General features: G+C 42.6%; 1 protein-coding gene across 2 annotated transcripts in view; it reads left to right on the forward strand.

Annotated features, from left to right (window-relative positions):
• Positions 1–18866, forward strand: part of LOC119393792 (nonsense-mediated mRNA decay factor SMG7) — a gene marked incomplete at its 3' end in the record, with an annotated part of 93827 nt that overhangs the window by 40243 nt on the left and 34718 nt on the right. For both annotated transcript variants that reach the window (XM_037660956.2, XM_049415034.1), the window contains 2 exon segments: positions 5306–5416; positions 14092–14228. In XM_037660956.2, the coding sequence (XP_037516884.2) occupies positions 5306–5416; positions 14092–14228 (248 nt within the window).

Consider the following 18866-nt stretch of genomic DNA (forward strand, 5'->3'; position numbering starts at 1 on the left):
GGTAAATTTAGAGGGCCTGCTTATTTGAATGGTCAGTAGGATAGCACACATTGTTACGTATGTACTGTCCTGGTCAATTAAAATAAAAACAAGTTAAGGTACCTAAAGCATGCTTTTCTGTTGGGTGGTGGGCTTAATGTTGACACAATTTCGCCTTGCACGCTTGCTGTGGGGCCCAAACAATCTTGTAACCACGTAATTACTTGTGTGAGATTTTACTCTTTTAAGTAGAGCTGTGCGAATAGCAATATTTTGGGTGCGAAGCGAATTCGAATAATAAAGATTGAGTGCGAATCGAATAGAATAATTTTCGAATATTTCTCAAATATTTTTCGAATAATTCGAAGCGAAACTGCAGAAAAAAAAGTTAGAGAGGATTCCTAAGCATATTCTTATGAGATAGCAACATGAAAGTGTTTCTTTTCGCTAGGTTGATGAAGCACTGGCGGGGTGGTGTTTCATAGTTGTCTTATCAAGAGTGAGGCAATGTAGAGGCCGAATTGTATTTATGTACATGATTTGGTGCAACCAAAGTGTTGCCGACAACACTTTACACGTGATAGGCAGAGATGCTATTTCCTCAGCCTCTCCTCCTCTTTCAACTGCTGTGGAAGGCGAACTGATGTGGCGGACAAGGGTGTGCTCCCTTCAAGTCAGGAGTTCCAAATCTGCCTCGTAGACATCGATATATAAGAACATCTGAAATGTTGGATGCTAAAAAGCTTCGGCTTCCGATTTTTCGAACTTCCTGCCCAAATTTCAGGTCCAAAACAGCATTAATTGAGCCCCCAACTCTGCCACATCTTTCATCTCCATGTTGGAACCAGCGTTTTCTTGAGTTAATACATTCGCGAACGTAGCGGAGCTTGAAAGGCAGCTTTGCCTCAATACGGGGGTGTGATGAGGTGAAGCATATTGAAAATCTAGGGACCACTTCCAAACGGACGTTGACTGTCTCTTGGCTAAGTTCGACCGTAACGGACCTTGAAAGGCAGCTTTGCCGCAATACGGGGGGTGTGAGGAGGTGAAGCATATTGAAAATCTAGGGACCACTTCCAATCAGACGTTGACTGTCTCTTGCCTAAGTTCGACCGTAACGGAGCTTGAAAGGCAGCTTTGCCGCAATACGGGGGTGTGATGAGGTGAAGCATATTGAAAATCTAGGGACCATTTCCAATCGGACTTTGTCTCTTGGCTAAGTTCGACCGTAACGGAGCTTGAAAGGCAGCTTTGCCGCAATACGAGAGTGCAATGAGGTGAAGCATATTGAAAATCTGAAGGGGTCACTTTCAACCGGACGTTGACTGCATTTGTCTTTGGGAAGTTCGAATAGTTCGAATAGTAAAATTTCAGTGCGAATCGAATCGAATAGCAAACACTGTTCGAAAAATATTCGAAATTTCGAATATTCGCACACCCCTACTTTTAAGTTATCGCTTGTGGAATCTGTTCCACTTTGCAATTTCTTGTTCGTGTTTCATTTGCCCATGACCGTACATGCCTAGGAAAGCAGTGAGTTGGCATCTTCCAGTTGTTTCAAGCATGTGAGCAAGCCCATGACACAACAGTTCACGGAGGCTAGGCACAATCTGGGGGCGAAAAATTTCAGCAGATCCCATGCATTGTGGGAATCGGTTTCATGCGAAGCAGTCAGCGAGTAGCTGTCTATGCTGCGTTTCTTGGCTTTGAGCCAAGCATTATTTATTTATTTATTTATTTATTACTGCCAACTTGTTTTACAAGCCATAGGCAGGAGTGGATTGTACAAAAGAAAATGTTGAGCATGCTGTGAAAACAATACGAAACAAATCTGTGAAATAAGACTAAAAACAGTGTTGAACAATCTTTACAGTATGTGAAACATAGGAAATAATAGAATTCAGTAAAACACATAAGGTAATACAGGTGAAAATACTCGTAAGAAAATACAGGGATCACAGAGTGAAATTTTGACAGTTTAGGACAAATAAAAATAACTACAAGGGAAAAAAAAATGACAAGAATGTGGGTTTCCTTGATTAATATCCCAGAAAAGTTTGCAAAACGCTAGTTCCACAGATTTCACTATACAGGATATCAGTGGCTTGAGCAGATGTGCAGCCACTATGCATTGATGCGTGGATCGATGGGTTTTTGTAAAAGGAGTAGTTACTATGTGCACGTCGTAGGCTTACCAGGCACGTCGACTACACTGGCATTTAAAGGGTAACTTGTGGTCTGAAGTAATGTCGGCACTCACGTTAGAGCACAGACGGCAGTTTTGTCGAAACGAAGTGCATGCTATGGTGCGATGGTGTAAATATCATGCGTAGCGTTTGTTAGCGTATTCCTCCAGGGTCGAGCAATGCTTGAATGTAGCTTGCCGAGTCATAGGAGCACATATGTAATGTTTATTAGACTCTCATAAAAGCGGAGCCAACACTGGAACCACAATTGATGTTAACCGTTCATGACACATGTATCATAGTAGTATACATATGTAGTGTTCGTTACCTTGCTGTAAAATTAGATAGCCAGCACTGCAACCACATTTGACGTTGCACTGACATGAAGCCTGCATAGGATCTTTTTCCAAAGCAGTTTCAAGACCTGGCATGGCACTGCGATAGAATACTTGACTGCCACGCAGAATGCCCGGGTTTGATCCCTGCTGGGGTGCTGATATTTACTTTTTGCATTCGTCGGGTCAACGCTGCTGATTCCGGATTTTCCTAATGCTCTCGCGTTTAAATTACCATTGTCTGTTCTTGCCGTTCGTGGGTAGATATAAACTGTAAGTCACCTGTGGCATTTACCCGCATACTGTGGCCCGTCGGATACGGGTATGTGCAGAACGTGACTGGAGGAAAGGGTTTCATGATGTAAACAGCAGCATGTTCACATTATTCATGTTATGACCAGACAGTCATGTTCGTCATACCCTCATGCCTTCCTATGCCAATTTTTGTCTCTACCAAGTTAAGAAGGTGACCACGAGAGCACCCAGATGTAGGCGGCTAGATAGATAGATAGGTAGAAACACTCAAAATGCCTTTGGTTCGCTAAGAAAGGCGCTAAGTTGGGTGCAATTGCACAGTGTGTAAAACTTTCAATTCTTTCGTCTTACACGTGACGCACCGGCGCTGTGAAGGGAACTTCGCTGGTGAGGCATCAAATCCGGGTCGCCGGATCCCAGGTTTAACAAAATTATTTTTTTTTCCACTTAAAGTCAACTATTCCAGACTGCTGTATTAGTCGAACATTCTCGCGGCATTTTCTGTGTAATAATGAAATTCTTCGGCAATTATACCTTGCATAAAAGGTCGAATATCAGTTTAATGAAGTTTTGATATGACAAAGTAAATTGATGATTTTACCGACTTCGTTATATCGAGGTTTAACTGTACTCTGCACCATTCAAATGAGATTAAGTCATTTTTATATATATATTTTTTTAACGTGCATGCTAGAGAGTGACATCATCGGGCGACATGGTGTCAGCCCGTCTTGGCATAAAACAAAGTTCTGTTTCACTCAGGGAATTTAGAAATGTCCACTAGCATACACCCTGTGACGTTAGGGGCCAAATTTATCCTGAGCCCTCCATTGCAGCTTCTGTGGTGTTCTTCAAAAGTCACTGCTCAGCTTTGTAATGTTAAAGGGACATTAAAGAGCAAAACGATTTTTCTCGCACTAGTAAAGTAGTCTTCCACGATACCAAAAACACCACGCTTGCTGCGAGAAGATGCTTAATAAGCGAGAAAACGCGCAAAAAGAAAATACAGGTGGCGACGCCACCTTGGAATTCCCGCACCATTTGCGGTGATGTCACATATTTTTGACGGCACCTGCTTGGGCCTATGTAGTTCCTAATCGGTTAAATCGAAGTACATTGTCCTCTGAAGGGGCCAGAGTCTTGACATAACGAGTTTGTGGAAATTTCGTCGAGCCAGTGGCGCAAAAATACATTAAATGCTCATTGAAACCTTTTACGTCACGAATTACAAAGTTCGGCGCGAAATTTAAAAATGAAACTTTGAACTTGGTTTTCTCCTCTAATAATAAACCTATGGTGGTGAAATAAACTACACAAGAGTTCTCCGAACACACTTTTTCAATCTAAACCAATTCGTTGTTTCTCTTTAGTGTCCCTTTAAACCTCCTTTTATTTTTTTTTAAACACCTTTATTAGGTGGAGGATAGCCAGAAAAGTGCTCATGCGCTTAGAATTATATAGGGGAAAGGAAGATTCATAAGCAACAGAATTGCACAAGTTGTTGCTGTTAATTTTCAAGAAATTGCCCCCACTCCCTCCCCACCCTTCTTTCCCCCACCTCACTGCCCGCTTGGCTGAGTGGCAGCTAACAGTAACCAAAGGGGTGCTGGATGTAATGAGTGTTCATGCCAAAGCAAGGCCGCATTTGCTTGCTTCAAACGACTGCATTGCCTACTTGTTATGCAATGCATACTTGCATACTTGTTATGCATACATTGCATACTTGTTATGCCCCAAAATGGTCCTGATGCCAGTCCTTCTGGTGCCCATTGTAAAGGCTCATTCACACCTGCGACTAGCACCTGTCGCGCGACTGTTTGCGACTGGCGGTCAAAAAGCGACTCAAAGCGACCGATGTTCACACCTGCGTGCGACCTATATGCGTCGCCACATAGAATTCACGTCTGCTCATATACAGCTCGCATTGCTGTTGCCCTGTAAAATAGGCTGACGTCTTGTTTCTGCTCATCTGATTGGTTCAGTGGTTTGCGACTGCAGTCGCGCGACTGAAAAATCGAGCAGCCAGCGACTGAGCCAAAGCAGTTGCTTTGCGACCAAAACGGCCATTAGCGACCGTTTGCGACCAGTCGCTTTGCGACTAACTTAGTCGCGCGATCGTTGCTAGTCGCCGGTGTGAGCGAGCCTTTATTGGGAATCGGTGTACTACACATTGTTTGCGTTCAGCATACCAACATACAGTATGAATGGCAACATGGATCGAATTGCTCTGCATACTGTTCTTTCCACTTAAAATTTTGTGACTTGCATGTCCTGGATGTGATGTACAAAGCTGTTCAGGGGTCCCTTCCAAAGTGAAAGTTTTCCAGATTTATTTGTGGGGACCTGATTCTGAAAGGAAAAAATAGAAGCTGCATCGGAGAATCTAGAATCGGGCGTTTTTTGTGTATGTTGTGTGTTGTATGCCTTGTTCTTATTAGTACTGCGCTTAGAGCAACACGTTTAAAGTGGATTAACATTGTAGAAAATGAGCTTGGCGACGCCAAGCTGGTTATGAATACAGAGCAACCGAATCTATTGTAACTTTTTCAGCAACCTCTGCTTTGAAAATGCCCCAAAGCTGACAAAAGGTGAAATCGGGGACTTGAGGGCAAGCAGGCTTCTTGATCTTGCAGAGATGCTGAGCCAAGTGGTCATGAACGGGTGAGTGTTAGCACCTTTCATGTTCTGTTGTGGCTGAAATTCAATTTTATTTTTAAATGTCCACTTTCCCTACCTCATTCCTCAGTTTCATGATGTCAGCTTGTCCACTAGCTTCCCTAGTCTCTCAGACCTCCTCTGCGACGACTTTCTAAGTCCGCCTAACCAAGGCGGACTTAGAGTCGATATTAAACATAACAAGCCAATGCGACCGCTGCATTGGCTTGTTACGTTTAATATCGAAGGTCATTGACCTTGAGAATTAACTTGTGATAATACTTAACATGATAGCTATTTTATTCTCCCTTGCTGCTCTGCATCATAAAATGCATGATAACCACACGGCTACTGCTTCAGGCACCACATACTGTAGGCAGTGTGTCGGAACGAAATGTTTTTCGTTTCGGTTTTAGTTTCGTTCCACCGCAAAAAGTTCCGTTCCGTTTCTGTTCCGAAACGAAAAAAAAAAATGTTCCGTAACGGTGCGTAACGGTTTTTTTATGCAAAAGTTTGAAGTTAAGGTAATCATAAAAAAACACTGGATTTGTGATATAGTTACTTGCCCTCCTTTTAATTAAGAAAGTGGGACAGGGGTAAAACACATTCTCTCCACGTTCTTCAGAGGAGTGTAAGAAGCTGTACCACGAATTCCTACCAACTAGAACAAAGCAGTACTATACCCTTCAAAGTCATAGTATTTATTTTCTCAAAAGTCAATTGTGACTTTTTTTAGCGGGCTGAACGCTTTGTGTCTAGGGAGTGAGCACGATCTCAAAAGCAGCACGTCATTGAGTGCACTCTCTGTCCGAGACCGCTGATCTGATAAAAAAATTCGCCAGGCCTGCGCGGAACATGCAGCAGTCACAGCGTAAGCTGGAACAGCGGCCTTTCTAGAGCCCGTTCTGTACTCTCTCGGGGAAACTAATACAAGTACACATGCAAGGTACCCACTATGCCATAAATCGTCATAATTTTCCTGTAGTAGCGAAGCACCCTCTATGCCATTTTTCCTCATTCTTCGGAGAATCGTGGTACCTGTTACACATCTGTGGGGCATTATGTGCACTTTGTGCTGTGGCTAATGACGATAAAGAATTATGACTGAAACCTTTGTAACGGGTTCAAAGCATTCAACAACTGACTCCTTGAGCAATTCGCATTGTGTAACGCCAGGTTGCTATTTTACTCTTCTGCCGCGCTATATAACATATGTTAACACGATTCCTTGGCCGACATGACGCCTGTGTGGTGTATTTTTTGCGGAGAAGTTACAAGCACCATCGTGACACTGTGGTGGAATACTCGACTGCCACGCACAGGGCGCGGTTTAAAATCCCATCCGATCCTAGAAATTTGTTTCTCATTTCATTTTTTCTTATTTCACGCGGTAACGGTTACGGACACCAGCGGCGGCGGACAACTATGGTGCCAAAATCGGCTGTTGTGATCCCATAACAGCTTTTGCTGTAACAAAGTTCGGTGCTGACCATGCCCTCCCCACGCTGGCCTGTGTAACAGGCGCCCAAAAGTCCACTTCGTTAATATAGACATCTCTGGTTGCTAGTTTTCGTTTTTTGCACAATTTCAACATATTCTAAAAAGACAGGGTGTGCAAACACGGACACAAGAAAGAAGTCAGGACACCACAAACGCCGACTAACAACTGAAGAGACGCACAACGGCGGAAAAGAGACGCACAACGGTGGTGTCCTGAATTCTTGTGTCCGTGTTTGCACGCCCTGTCTTTTTAGAATGAGTTTAACATATCCTTGCTTTGGAATTCCTGCCTCAGGTACGCGCTAACACTGTACTCTTAGATGTGCATAATTGCTCACGTTGCATGATTTCAGTTGTTCCGGATTGCGAAGTTTTCTCGTGAACCGAAAAACGATTTAAAAAATTTCGGTTTCTCTCCGGAACGAAATGATAGATAAAGTTTCGGTTACGTTTTCGTTCCGGTCAAAAATATTGTTTTTCTCGTTTTTCGTTTTTGGTTTTCGTTCCGTTCCGACACCCTGACTGTAGGTGTTGTTTTTATGCAAATGGTATGGAAGTTTGTTTTATTTTTTGCAAAGAAAAAAAAAAGCTACATGCCAGTTCTCTGCAGGATGGCCTTTAGTATAGTATTGGTCACAAGGCTAAGTCGAAACGCTCATGTAGCCCACAGCTGACATGAAGCAGTGCCTCTCATGTGCATCAGAGTGCTCATCATGTGTTTGGGTTATAAAACTGATGTAGTGTATAGTGGCAAACCAGTGGGTATATACGGAAACTGTGCCATGCGAACACATCTGCGCCATGAGCCACAGGTAACACATCAATGTGCCTTACGTGTCCATTACAAAATGCTGTTTAAATTGCCAAAATTATCATCCAGCAGCAATAATCCTGGATATATTGAAGCATTGTCTATATCAAACAGCGGCAACATTCAGTTGGAAATTCCATGGAAAAGTATAGCGCTGTAATAAGCGCGGATAGAACTCAAACACTGCACCACAACTCCCAAATGACCTTCTCCCCATGTGAATGTGATAAATTTTTGTGCCATAGAAAAATACTTAAATGATGACTATGAATTCAAAGCTGTACTGTTTTGGTAGATGCTCTCGGACTTCACATTGAATCTGAAGGGCCACACATGCCGCGGAGAAAAAGATTTGCAGGCTTTATGTTTCACTTTTGCTCGCTGTGCATAAAGATGGCTTGTGCTAACTGCCGGCATTCATTATTGGCTAGAGAAGATCGCTGCTATGGTTAAAAAATGCAAAGGTCCTCCCTTTTCTATAGTACGTGTTTCTCAAGAAAGCATGGATGACACTTTGTCTTTTCCCTAAGAGGGTTCAGCCATGGTACGCTGAACTTGCTGTGGCTGCGTCACTAGATGTGTATTCGTGTAGTTGACTTTTCGCAAATGGGCTTTTTTATGTTTCTGCGAGCAGCCAAAAGGAATTTGACCTCAACCCTCACTTGGACGTAATTTTCTATTGCAATTTGTATTGAACCAAACTGTTGCACACCACATCCACACTCTGTGGAAAGACCATCACAGCAGCAGCACACAGAACTCATTGCTGTGGGATTTGTGTGTCCACAGTCGTCACTGAACTAGCTGAATGCCTTTCATTCGTGCTTGCAGGGTTATATGGAGTGGGCTTTGATGTTCTGCAAGCCAAAAACCATTTTTGAATACAGTCTATGCTTGTTACAACAGACTTTGGGATATAACTTATTTACTCGAATCTAAGCCAGCACCGATTCGGTCCCGACCCCCTGAAGTCCAAAGCCAAAATAAAAGTTACCTCGAATGTAGGCCAAGCAGAAAAAAAAACCTGCCGCACGTACAAAACAGCGCTTACAGTTGAACCCAGATATATATTGAGCTGTGAAGGGGATCGTGAAATAGTTTGAAATGGCGGCAGAGCTGACGACTCATCCAGCTTTCTCCGGTATGTGTTTGTACAGTGATCTCTGCTGAACGAAAGCTGAAGCCGCTCCTCTGAAACTCGGCACCAGCTGCAGTGTGGTGCCGGTTATTCTGAGTGAATTGTGTGCAGTGTGTCGCCTACTATAGCTCATGCCTTCACTGCGCTGGGGCTCTTGTACGTGTGCATTTGCCCTGGGAGTGTTTATGCAGTAACGTTTGCTTGTGTGCAAGCCACTCGCTTCTAACAGCAGGCGGGTGTTGCGCATATAATGTTAGGCCAACATGACGACGGATATGCTTTCTTTAGCAGTTTAGGTGGTTTGGCTGTTCCATGGTGGTGTGGCATGTTTGGGTTGTCGCCTATTGAAAGCGTGCCGTAGGTTTACAATGGTACTATGCCACACGCGCTGCCAAACAGATAATTGAAGATGCTTATTGCAATAGAATTGTCCGCGATAAGTTACAGTTGCACGTTTGTCGATGGTTGCTATCATGTATCCGGCCATCGCAACACGCGCTGAAGTCGTAATCATTGGCCAGCTGGCATTCCTGACTGAATATGCTATATGTATATAATTTGCGGTACAGTGTGGCATTGGCTACACCTCAAATTGTGGGGTGCACTTGGAACTGGCAGGCATATGACAAGCCACGACAGTGTAAGCGATCAGCGTATGTATCTCCGTGGTTGTCATGCTGGTGGAAACGGTAACTGGTGTCACTCCTTGTTGTCTACTGGTGCGGCCACTTGTTTCCACGGTACCATCCTTTCTAGCCAGGGCTAGCAGTGCACCATTTTTTTTTCTCAATTTTGATTACGGACTGGCTTGTATCAGTTTTTGAAAAAAACTATTGGCCTAGATTCGAGTACGTACGATATCTCGAGCAGACTAGACATTCTGTCAGGCGTACCACAAGGATCCGTCTTAGCGCCAATTTTATTTCTCATCTATATTAATGACATTTCTTTTTGCGTCGACCCATCCATTCAAATAAGGCTTTTCACCGATGACTGCGTCCTGTATACGACAGTAAGTCAAACTGAGGACCAGGTTAAACTTAATCACTCGCTACAAAAAATTCAGGCGTGGTGTTCTCAATGGGAAATGACACTAAACGCAAAAAAAACTGTAGCCATAAGTTTTAGAAATAAGAAAAAGCCTCTTAGCTTTCCATGTAGATTAGCAAATTCGGAAATCGCCAAAAGTAACGAGGTAAAATACTTGGGAGTTATATTAACATCCAACCTAAGTTGGGAACCGCATATAGCGGCTATTTGTTCGAAAGCGCAAAGAAAGCTGTCGTTTCTCAAGAGAAAACTACAGAACGTTCCACCTGAGGTTAAGCTAACCGCGTATAAGACACTGATTAGGCCCGCACTAGAGTATGCCGACATCATTTGGAGTCCACATCACAAATTTCTCATAAACAAAATTGAGCGAGTCCAAAATGTAGCAGTTTGATTTGTGTTTTCAAGTTACCTATTCCAGGCATACCAGTGTTACCGCTCTGCGTAAAAAAGCCGAACTGTGTTGTCTTGACCAACGTAGAATAATTTCCAAACTGAAATTTTTGTATAATTTGTATCATGAGCATTATAAAATATCCAGAACAGAACACCTCCTTGAACCCCACAGACACTCCTCAAGAACTAGCCACAACAAGACAATACGGGTGCCTAAAAGTCACAACAACATTCATCAAAACTCTGTTTTTCCATCATCAATAGCATACTGGAATAGTCTACCATCATCTGCGGTGAACTGTGAAACGGTAGAATCTTTTGCTCGGGAAATCGGCAATATCTTTTCTTCTATTTAGTATGTTACATTTTTGAATTGTGCTCGCATGTTATCTAAGAAGTGTATCTTTGAAACTGTTGTCCAGCATTGAACTATTATCTGGAATGTATTCGTCACTTTCGACACAATTGTAACCATTTTATGTACTACCACTCATGCTTGGACCGAGAAGGTCTGCAGTATACTGAAATAAATAAATAATGGATCATTTTGACACGATAGTGTTAAAGAGCTCGTTTTGCAGAAATTTCCGGTGTCGGCATTGGTGTCGTTGGTTGTGAATCATCATCTTGTCCGTGACTAAAAAATCGAGAAAGATGCAAATAAAATGAATAACAAAAAACTTCGGTCCAAGTTAGAATAGAACCCAGGCCGTCTGCATGGCAAGCAGGCGTTCTACCACAGAGCTACGTTATTGCTTGAAACTGCTTCGGAAAAAAATGCTATATGAATGTCACTTAGTGGAAGGAGTCTCCTTAACGCATGTAATATTGTGCGGCAGAAGCGTAGAATCACGCCAAGTGTCAAAACATGTGAATTGCTCAATGAGTGGGTGTTTTAAAGGCCCACCCATTACAAAGTGCTCAGACATATTTAATCATTATCATCAGCAAAAGCATCAACAAAGTGAGCAGCTACGTAGCTTCGCGTGTTGCTTTACGGACGAGTAGTGGGCCCTTCGCTGATTCGAAAAAGGAAGAATTATGGCGTAGTGGGCACTTAACAACTGTACTTGCAGTAGACATTCTAGGATAGTTGGAAATGGCCAAAGTTATGCACACAGTCGTCAGTTTCCTTACGGCATGGTTGAGGCATGCACCGAGAATGGAAGCTAGGCTAGCAATTGAGAAGGCGATGCACACGGGGCCTGACTACGCTGTCGCATTCTACTCTTGAAGTGAAGTTCAAGCGTGCTTCAAGTTTTTTATCCTTAGTTTCATCCACCAGCAAACGTCACTTTTGACCGACCATGCTGCAAAGGACTATTGGAAACCTTGCACAAAAATTAGCATCAACTTTTTTTTTCCTAAATTAGGCATATAAAACATATTTTCCCACGCCGACATGGGCTGTGCCGATGACATGACCGCGCCATGTTTAAATTGCGGCTGGCAACGTTGGCAGCCTCTAGCCAAATTCAGCCTCTAGCCAAGCCAGCCAATCTGAGGTAAAGTTGATGACATGCAGTGTGTGGATGCTTGTTGGTGTGACTGTGTCCTCATGCTAATTAGCTGGGGCCTTATTCCCGGCAGATCGCTTATGCGAGATTTGACGGTTTATGCATTGGACGTGTTTGACTGGTGCACGGGCTGTGAATGGATCCTTTTCTTTTTTTCTTTTATCTTGCTTTCTTCGGCAGCATTTTGGCTGTAGTCGAAACATGCAGCATCAATTCAATGATCTTTTGAAATTTCAGAGGTGGCCACGGGTTTTTAATAGTACTTGTTCGTACTCAGCGACAAAGTATCTATATTTTCACCAGCAGTCGCGGCCATGCTTTTGTATTAGTCTTCACATGAAACAGACATTTTTTGTTGGATTATTATGGTTTGTTGTAATGAGAGTAGACTGTGTAACATCTTCTGTGTGGTGTTGCCAACACTGTGACTGAAAGGGAAGGGCCAAGAATGAAAGGACAGTGAGGCGACGGAGCAGCACACATGTAGAGATGGCATTTGCATCTTACAAGAAAGAAATTAATATTACCATAAAATCCCGAGCAAGCACCCCCCCTCCCTTTTTTGGGAGATTTGAAATATGCGCCAATCACCGAGCAAGCGCCCCCTCTCCCCTCCAGCCATTTTCGCTGCGTTAATCACTCTTTTTATTTGCTCAACAAGGGCGAATAAAAACAGAAAACGCATGCGTATTCAATATAGCATTTCGTTAGAAACACGGCTGTTCATTTATTATTTTTAGTGGCTCTTCCACTGCCATCTTAAATTTTGATCCGCGACCAAGCAAGGTCCCCCACTCCAAATCTTGTCAGATTATCGCCCACCTGAAGAGGCCTTGTGATGTAACAGTTGCCTTGCACAACGTTGCCTGCCTTTACTGCCCGGCAGCTGACATTGCGGTTACTTGTGCATACAGCGCAATAGTGACCATCAACCAAGCCAATACGGAGCTTAGCTCGGCCAGCAGGGGGCAACTGCAGTAGAGTAGCAGCAGTGCGAAAGTAGCGAGAGCCACAGCAGCAACAACAACCATCGAAGCTTGTCGCGATGGGTCTCTCTAGGCACGGCAGTCAGCTATAACTCAGCCACTTCAAGCGTAGGGGTTCATTCTGCAGCACTCAGTGGAAAGTAATGTCTGTTTCTCTGCTGCAGCTGCTGTTGCTCAAGCGGCATACACCATTTGGGCATCCGACAACACCACACAGACGCGGCATTTTGTCGAACTTTCCATTAGAGCGTCTACAATAAACGTGCTAAGCCCACGCAGCAGTACACGATAACGAAACTACCACTGAGATGCAACCGCGTGAGCAGAGCGCAGCCCGTCGAAAACTGAACTTTTGAACGACCTGCGGTGTTCTCCATGGTAACGCCAAGAAGTTCTTTTTTCCATGAATAAAACAAATGCACAAGCGGCATTTTATTACGTGTTGTAATGCACGGAATGTTCTTTTTTATCATAAGTAGTTTGAGTACTAGTGATTAATTGTACTCGGGACTCTTGACTTCATCGGGCTCATTCCAAAATGTCCCACTAATGGTGCATATAGTGTCCTACGTTTACCTTAACTTTTTGATTAGTAGAGAGCACTGCTATTGATAATATCAACGTTTTAGATGTTCTCAACATTGACCTTTCACTTTGACATAAATTATTATTTGCCTTTAGTGTCCCTTTAAGCAATTGTTGGTAAAGGATATGGGCCCATGCAAGTCTACGTACGATTCGTAGTACTGGCACACTGATGGTAACATGAATCATATTTGTACTGGCCAATTTGCTTCTGCACTGTGTTCATTTGTACCATCTCCTTAAAAAAAGCAAAACAAGCACTTAGTTGTGCACAAAATGCACTTTAGCAATGCATGCTCTCAGGGTTACCAGTGTGATCAGTGCATCAAAAACCACTCGCAGCACGAACAACCTGTGACATTTGTGCGCAAGAAAAGTAAACTTTCTAGGTTTGAACTTGGCTTTAACGAAACGAGTTAGTAAATTTTCACTTTTTGCTATATCAATACATGGTCAGATATGCAGAGCTGTAAAATATGCTTCAAATAGAGATGTTTTATATTTTCAATTATCGATATATAGGACTGTTTCAGCACCTTCCTTCACATTCGATATGTCTGGTATCAGCATAATTTATAAAATAAATAAGTTTATGAAATTCAAAAGTTCACCCTAGTTGAAATACTACTACACAATGAAATACTAGAAATACTGACCCACCTATGAACCAGCATTCAACATTGGTCTTTGTACTGCAGCAAAAATGTGGTTGTGCTGACAAAGGAAACGCCACCACGGTACATAGCCAGCCACTACACAGAAGCCATGCGGAACCAAGTGATGCAGCAGATACAGCAACTGTCCATCGAACCTGAAGGGGACTCGAGAAGGCCTGGTGAGTAGAAAGTATCTTGAATTTGGTCTACGACCAAGTGCCGAAATTACTGTTCAAGTCATTGTAAGGTATCGATAAAATTACTGTGGCCTGTAGCGTCTTATAAGACTACTCCCATATTTTTTGTTTGTAGTGCTCCATTATTTCTTAATCCGGAAATGCTCAAATACGACCCCTCACCAGGTTTGAGCACTGCAAACAAACGAGCGTGTCATGTGTAGATGATGCGGTGGCAATCATATCTGTAAAATATGAAAATATCTGTGGTGTGGAAGCATTTGAAATTTTAAACAGCTAAACATGTGCCCTTGCTCTGAAAAAAAAAAGTTGTGCTTTGAGCGAGAGTTGGGAAGTCACACATACGTGGACTGCTTGAAATACACTGTCCATGGCTTGCGACTACAATTTATTGCTTAATGCAGAGCACGCAAAGCTGCTACTGGAAATGTGCCACAACATCAGTGTATCAGTAAACGGTATTGCTGCTTAAAGTGAAAAATGTTGGTTTTGCATATGGGTAATGATGCCCTTATACAATTTTCTACATCATTTGGCTCACCTGTTTATGAGCACCTTGTGCTGTAGCAGAAAAGAAGCATTTATGCATTCACTGCAGGTTAAGGTAAGCACTGACCAGTAGTTCACTTTAATCACTTTAGTCTGAGTGTAATAGCTTGTGAACATAACCAAGGAGTATCTTATTTCATTATGAAAGCGCTTCTATCGTCTTCTTTTGCATTTGCGAGTCTTAACTAACAAAAGTGTATCTGACATAAAAATACCCTCATTGTAGCATTTGATATTCATTATAAGCAAATGTTCGCTTTGCACTGATTTTGGCCGTAGCAATTTTCTGTGCACCATGTTATATTCCAGTGAGGCAGAAGTTCAAGGGAGCATCAAAAGTTGAAGTGACGGGAATCTAACCACGAATGTCACTGGAGGCAACATTCAAACTAGGAGATTTACCCTGATGAAGACATGTACTCTTGTCAAAACATTGTGTCCAATGACATTTCCTTGTTTCATGACTTCTAGTCACCTCTTCATGTCCCATTGTTCATTATATCTATTCATTATGCTAAGGCTTGACTGCATTAACGCTGCGACACCCAGTGTATCAGTTGTACTATGCCAAGTTTGATGCCTCCAAATATTTATATAAACTTAACGCATGGCAAACTCACTTGTAAACATAGTTCAGAAAAGCAGTTACTGAATAGGCACTGTACTAACTTTTTATGGAAATTATATATTAATTCCCTCCCCTCCCTTTAAGTATTAATGCACACTCTATGCCAAGAAGTAAAAAATGAATTTTTCTAATTACTTTGGTGTGGAGCTTTGTTTAATCATTACAGGGTGATTCCACGTAAGATCGAACAAACGATGGCTGGTCGACCTCTCAAATTTATTTCAAAATTTTATATATTATTGCCTGATGAGTGCAAAGAAGAGATCCGCAATTTGTTTTGCCGCCAAAAATTTTTTCGAACCACAGGAAATCAATAATGACGAAGAGGTGGAGTGGAGCGCTCATCCGCTCTGCTGTTTTGGCCAACTTTCGTTATGAATTGCACAAAATATATTAAAGTTAGGTAGCTGAAATTTATTTACCTAAATATATGCATGTTTTTGCTTCTGCTCAGGTATTTTTAGTTTTTATGTGTAGTGTAGATGTTTTTATAAAAAACCTCAAAAATGGCCCAATCGGCAAAATTTTTTTTACTTTGAAGGTCTTTATCTCAAAAAAGCCTTGTAGCAGAGCGACAAAAATTCTGCAGTACGTTCTTCGCATGCTTATCTACCAAAGTGCCAAATCTTGTGTTTATATAACTTTTCAGTTAAGAGATATCATCGGGCTAAGTTCAAGAAAACACCGAACAATGGAAACTTCTGACGACAATTAAAAAAAAAACCAATTTTTTAAATTTCTTAAACTTTGTCCACTTATTCTCCTCCACATCAGCTTTCACAATCATTAAAAACATGTTGCATAATGTCGTTTCACTAATAGTTACGGCCCCTCCAATGAGACCCTTAGGCAAGGATGGGCAATTCCGACTTCTTGCCCAGCAAGTGTATAAAATGCAGGCAGGATTGAATTTCTTTTTATTAAAAGGTCAGCAGGTACCTAAAAAGGTGTCGCCGGCACTGAAGACGTTAATTTTGAAATTATTTGGTCACTGCAGCGGCCACGAGCGCGGAGCTACCGAGTAGGCGCGCGCGCACCCGAGATGCTCGTTGTAAGAGACAGCGCAGTGAGAGCTCGTTCTCGCGTCCTCAGACCAATTGAGTTCGAAACAGCAACACCTCTCGGGTGACTTGAACGCACGTGCACTGGAGCTTCGCTATTCTATCCGCCCTCTGTTCGCATCTCAGCTAGGCGCTGATAACACGGCGGAGATGGAAGCAAGATGAAAACTCTACAAGGGAGCTATGAGCGCTCGCTTCACGCACGCTGCTGCCACAGAAACTGCGCTGCGCCAGTTGCGATCAGTGGAAAGCATGAACTTGGCGCTCCAGTGGCAAAGCAAAATATGGATTGTCAAAGGAAAGAAAAGCAAAACTATCGGTAACCGGATGCGCTTGTCTATATTAGATTTCGGCAGCAGACGGCGTGAACTGGCCGCGCGTTCGGTGCGCTGTTCACACTTCATTCGGCGCGGATAGTTCTTGTGCTTTGCTCTTACTCTACTCCTCCTGTGCGTCTCATGACGAGAAAGTATAGCTCTGAGTGAGTCTATTGTGGAGACTACCTTTCGAAGCACAAGAAGCTTAAAGGAGTACTGACACGAATTTTAAAAAATTTCGGATTGTTGCTCTAAATAAAAATACTGGTGTCGAGAAACGTAAAACGACTATTGTGGTGCCTGGGAAGGCATCCTATATATTTTAATTAGCGCCACCTTAAAAAGACACTTTCGGTTTCGATATCGAGGGGGGGGGGGGGCTTCTCAGTGTCGTTTCATAGCAGTGTGACGTCACGGAGATACAGAAATTCGCGACGTACTAGCGGGAAATCCGTCATCTGCTCGAGGTGCAATAGACAACGATGAGTGAATTGTCGTCCAGTGACCCTGACAGTGATTTCTACGATTTAGACTGCATGCAGGACGCAGAACTCGTGAACTCGGAGGAACTGTCTTGACTTGTCGGGATAATGTCCTTGCAGTGTGGCTGGCTTGCAAATGCTCAGCGACGAAAACTTCAAAGTCAAATTAAAATATTTTATACGTGTTCTCCGACTCCAGTGTGTGGACAGCGTGGACACTGCATACCAACGAAGCAAAAAATGTCCATTTTGCGATGTCTCAAAATCGTGTCAATAGTCCTTTAATTATTGCAAAGAAACCAAAATTTCGCAGAGTTACCGACCTAGACATAAATGCTTTGAAGGAACGTTTAACGCCCGAAAGATCAGTGACTGTCAGTGAGACGGACTACTTGTGCCACGCGTGCTTTTGCTACCACTGCAATGAAAGATCTTCACGGAACGCACAGTTTAACGATGACATTCTTATGCCCCCTGAAAAAGAAATCGACGCAATTAACCAGATCACTGCGACTACCGGTGCACGTGCGTTCAAGTCACCCGAGAGGTGTTGCTGTTTCGAACTCAATCGGTCTGAGGACGCGAAAACGAGCTCTCACTGCGCCGTCTCTTACAACGAGCATCTCGGGTGCGCGTGCGCCTGATCGGTAGCCCCGCGCTCGTGGCCGCTGCAGTGACCAAATATTTTCAAAATTAACGTCTTCAGTGCCGGCGACACCTTTTTAGGTACCTGCTGGCCTTTTAATAAAAAGAAATTCAATCCTGCCTGCATTTTATACACTTGCTGGGCAAGAAGTCAGAATTGCCCATCCTTGCCTAAGGGTCTCATTGGAGGGGCCGTAACTATTAGTGCAACGACATTATGCAACATGTTTTTAATGATTGTGAAAGCTGATGTGGAGGAGAATAAGTGGACAAAGTTTAAGAAATTTAAAAAATGGGGTTTTTTTTTAATTGTCGTCAGAAGTTTCCATTGTTCGGTGTTTTCTTGAACTTAGCCCGATGATATCTCTTTACTGAAAAGTTATATAAATACAACATTTGGCAGTTTGATAGATAAGCATGCGAAGAACGTAATGCAGAATTTTTGTCGCTCTGCTACAAGGCTTTTTTGAGATAAAGACCTTCAAAGTAAAGAAAATTTTGCCGATATGGCCATTTTTGAGGTTTTTTATAAAAACATCTACACTACACATAAAAACTAAAAATACCTGAGCAGAAGCAAAAACATGCATATATTTAGGTAAATAAATTTCAGCTACCTAACTTTAATATACTTTGTGCAATTCATAACGAAAGTTGGCCAAAACAGCAGAGCGGATGAGCGCTCCACTCCACCTCTTCGTCATTATTGATTTCCTGTGTATCGAAAAAATTTTTGGCGGCAAAACAAATTGCGGATCTCTTCTTTCCACTCATCAGGCAATAATATATAAAATTTTGAAATAAATTTGAGAGGTCGACCAGCCATCGTTTGTTCGATCTTACGTGGAATCACCCTACAGAGTTAACAAAAAAAAAAAAAAGAAAGCTGGATAATTTTTTTTTTACTCATAACCTTGCTTACCAGTGTGATCGTTTTC

Source organism: Rhipicephalus sanguineus, chromosome 1, assembly GCF_013339695.2.
Source record: "Rhipicephalus sanguineus isolate Rsan-2018 chromosome 1, BIME_Rsan_1.4, whole genome shotgun sequence".
Taxonomy (NCBI): Eukaryota; Metazoa; Arthropoda; class Arachnida; order Ixodida; family Ixodidae; genus Rhipicephalus; species Rhipicephalus sanguineus.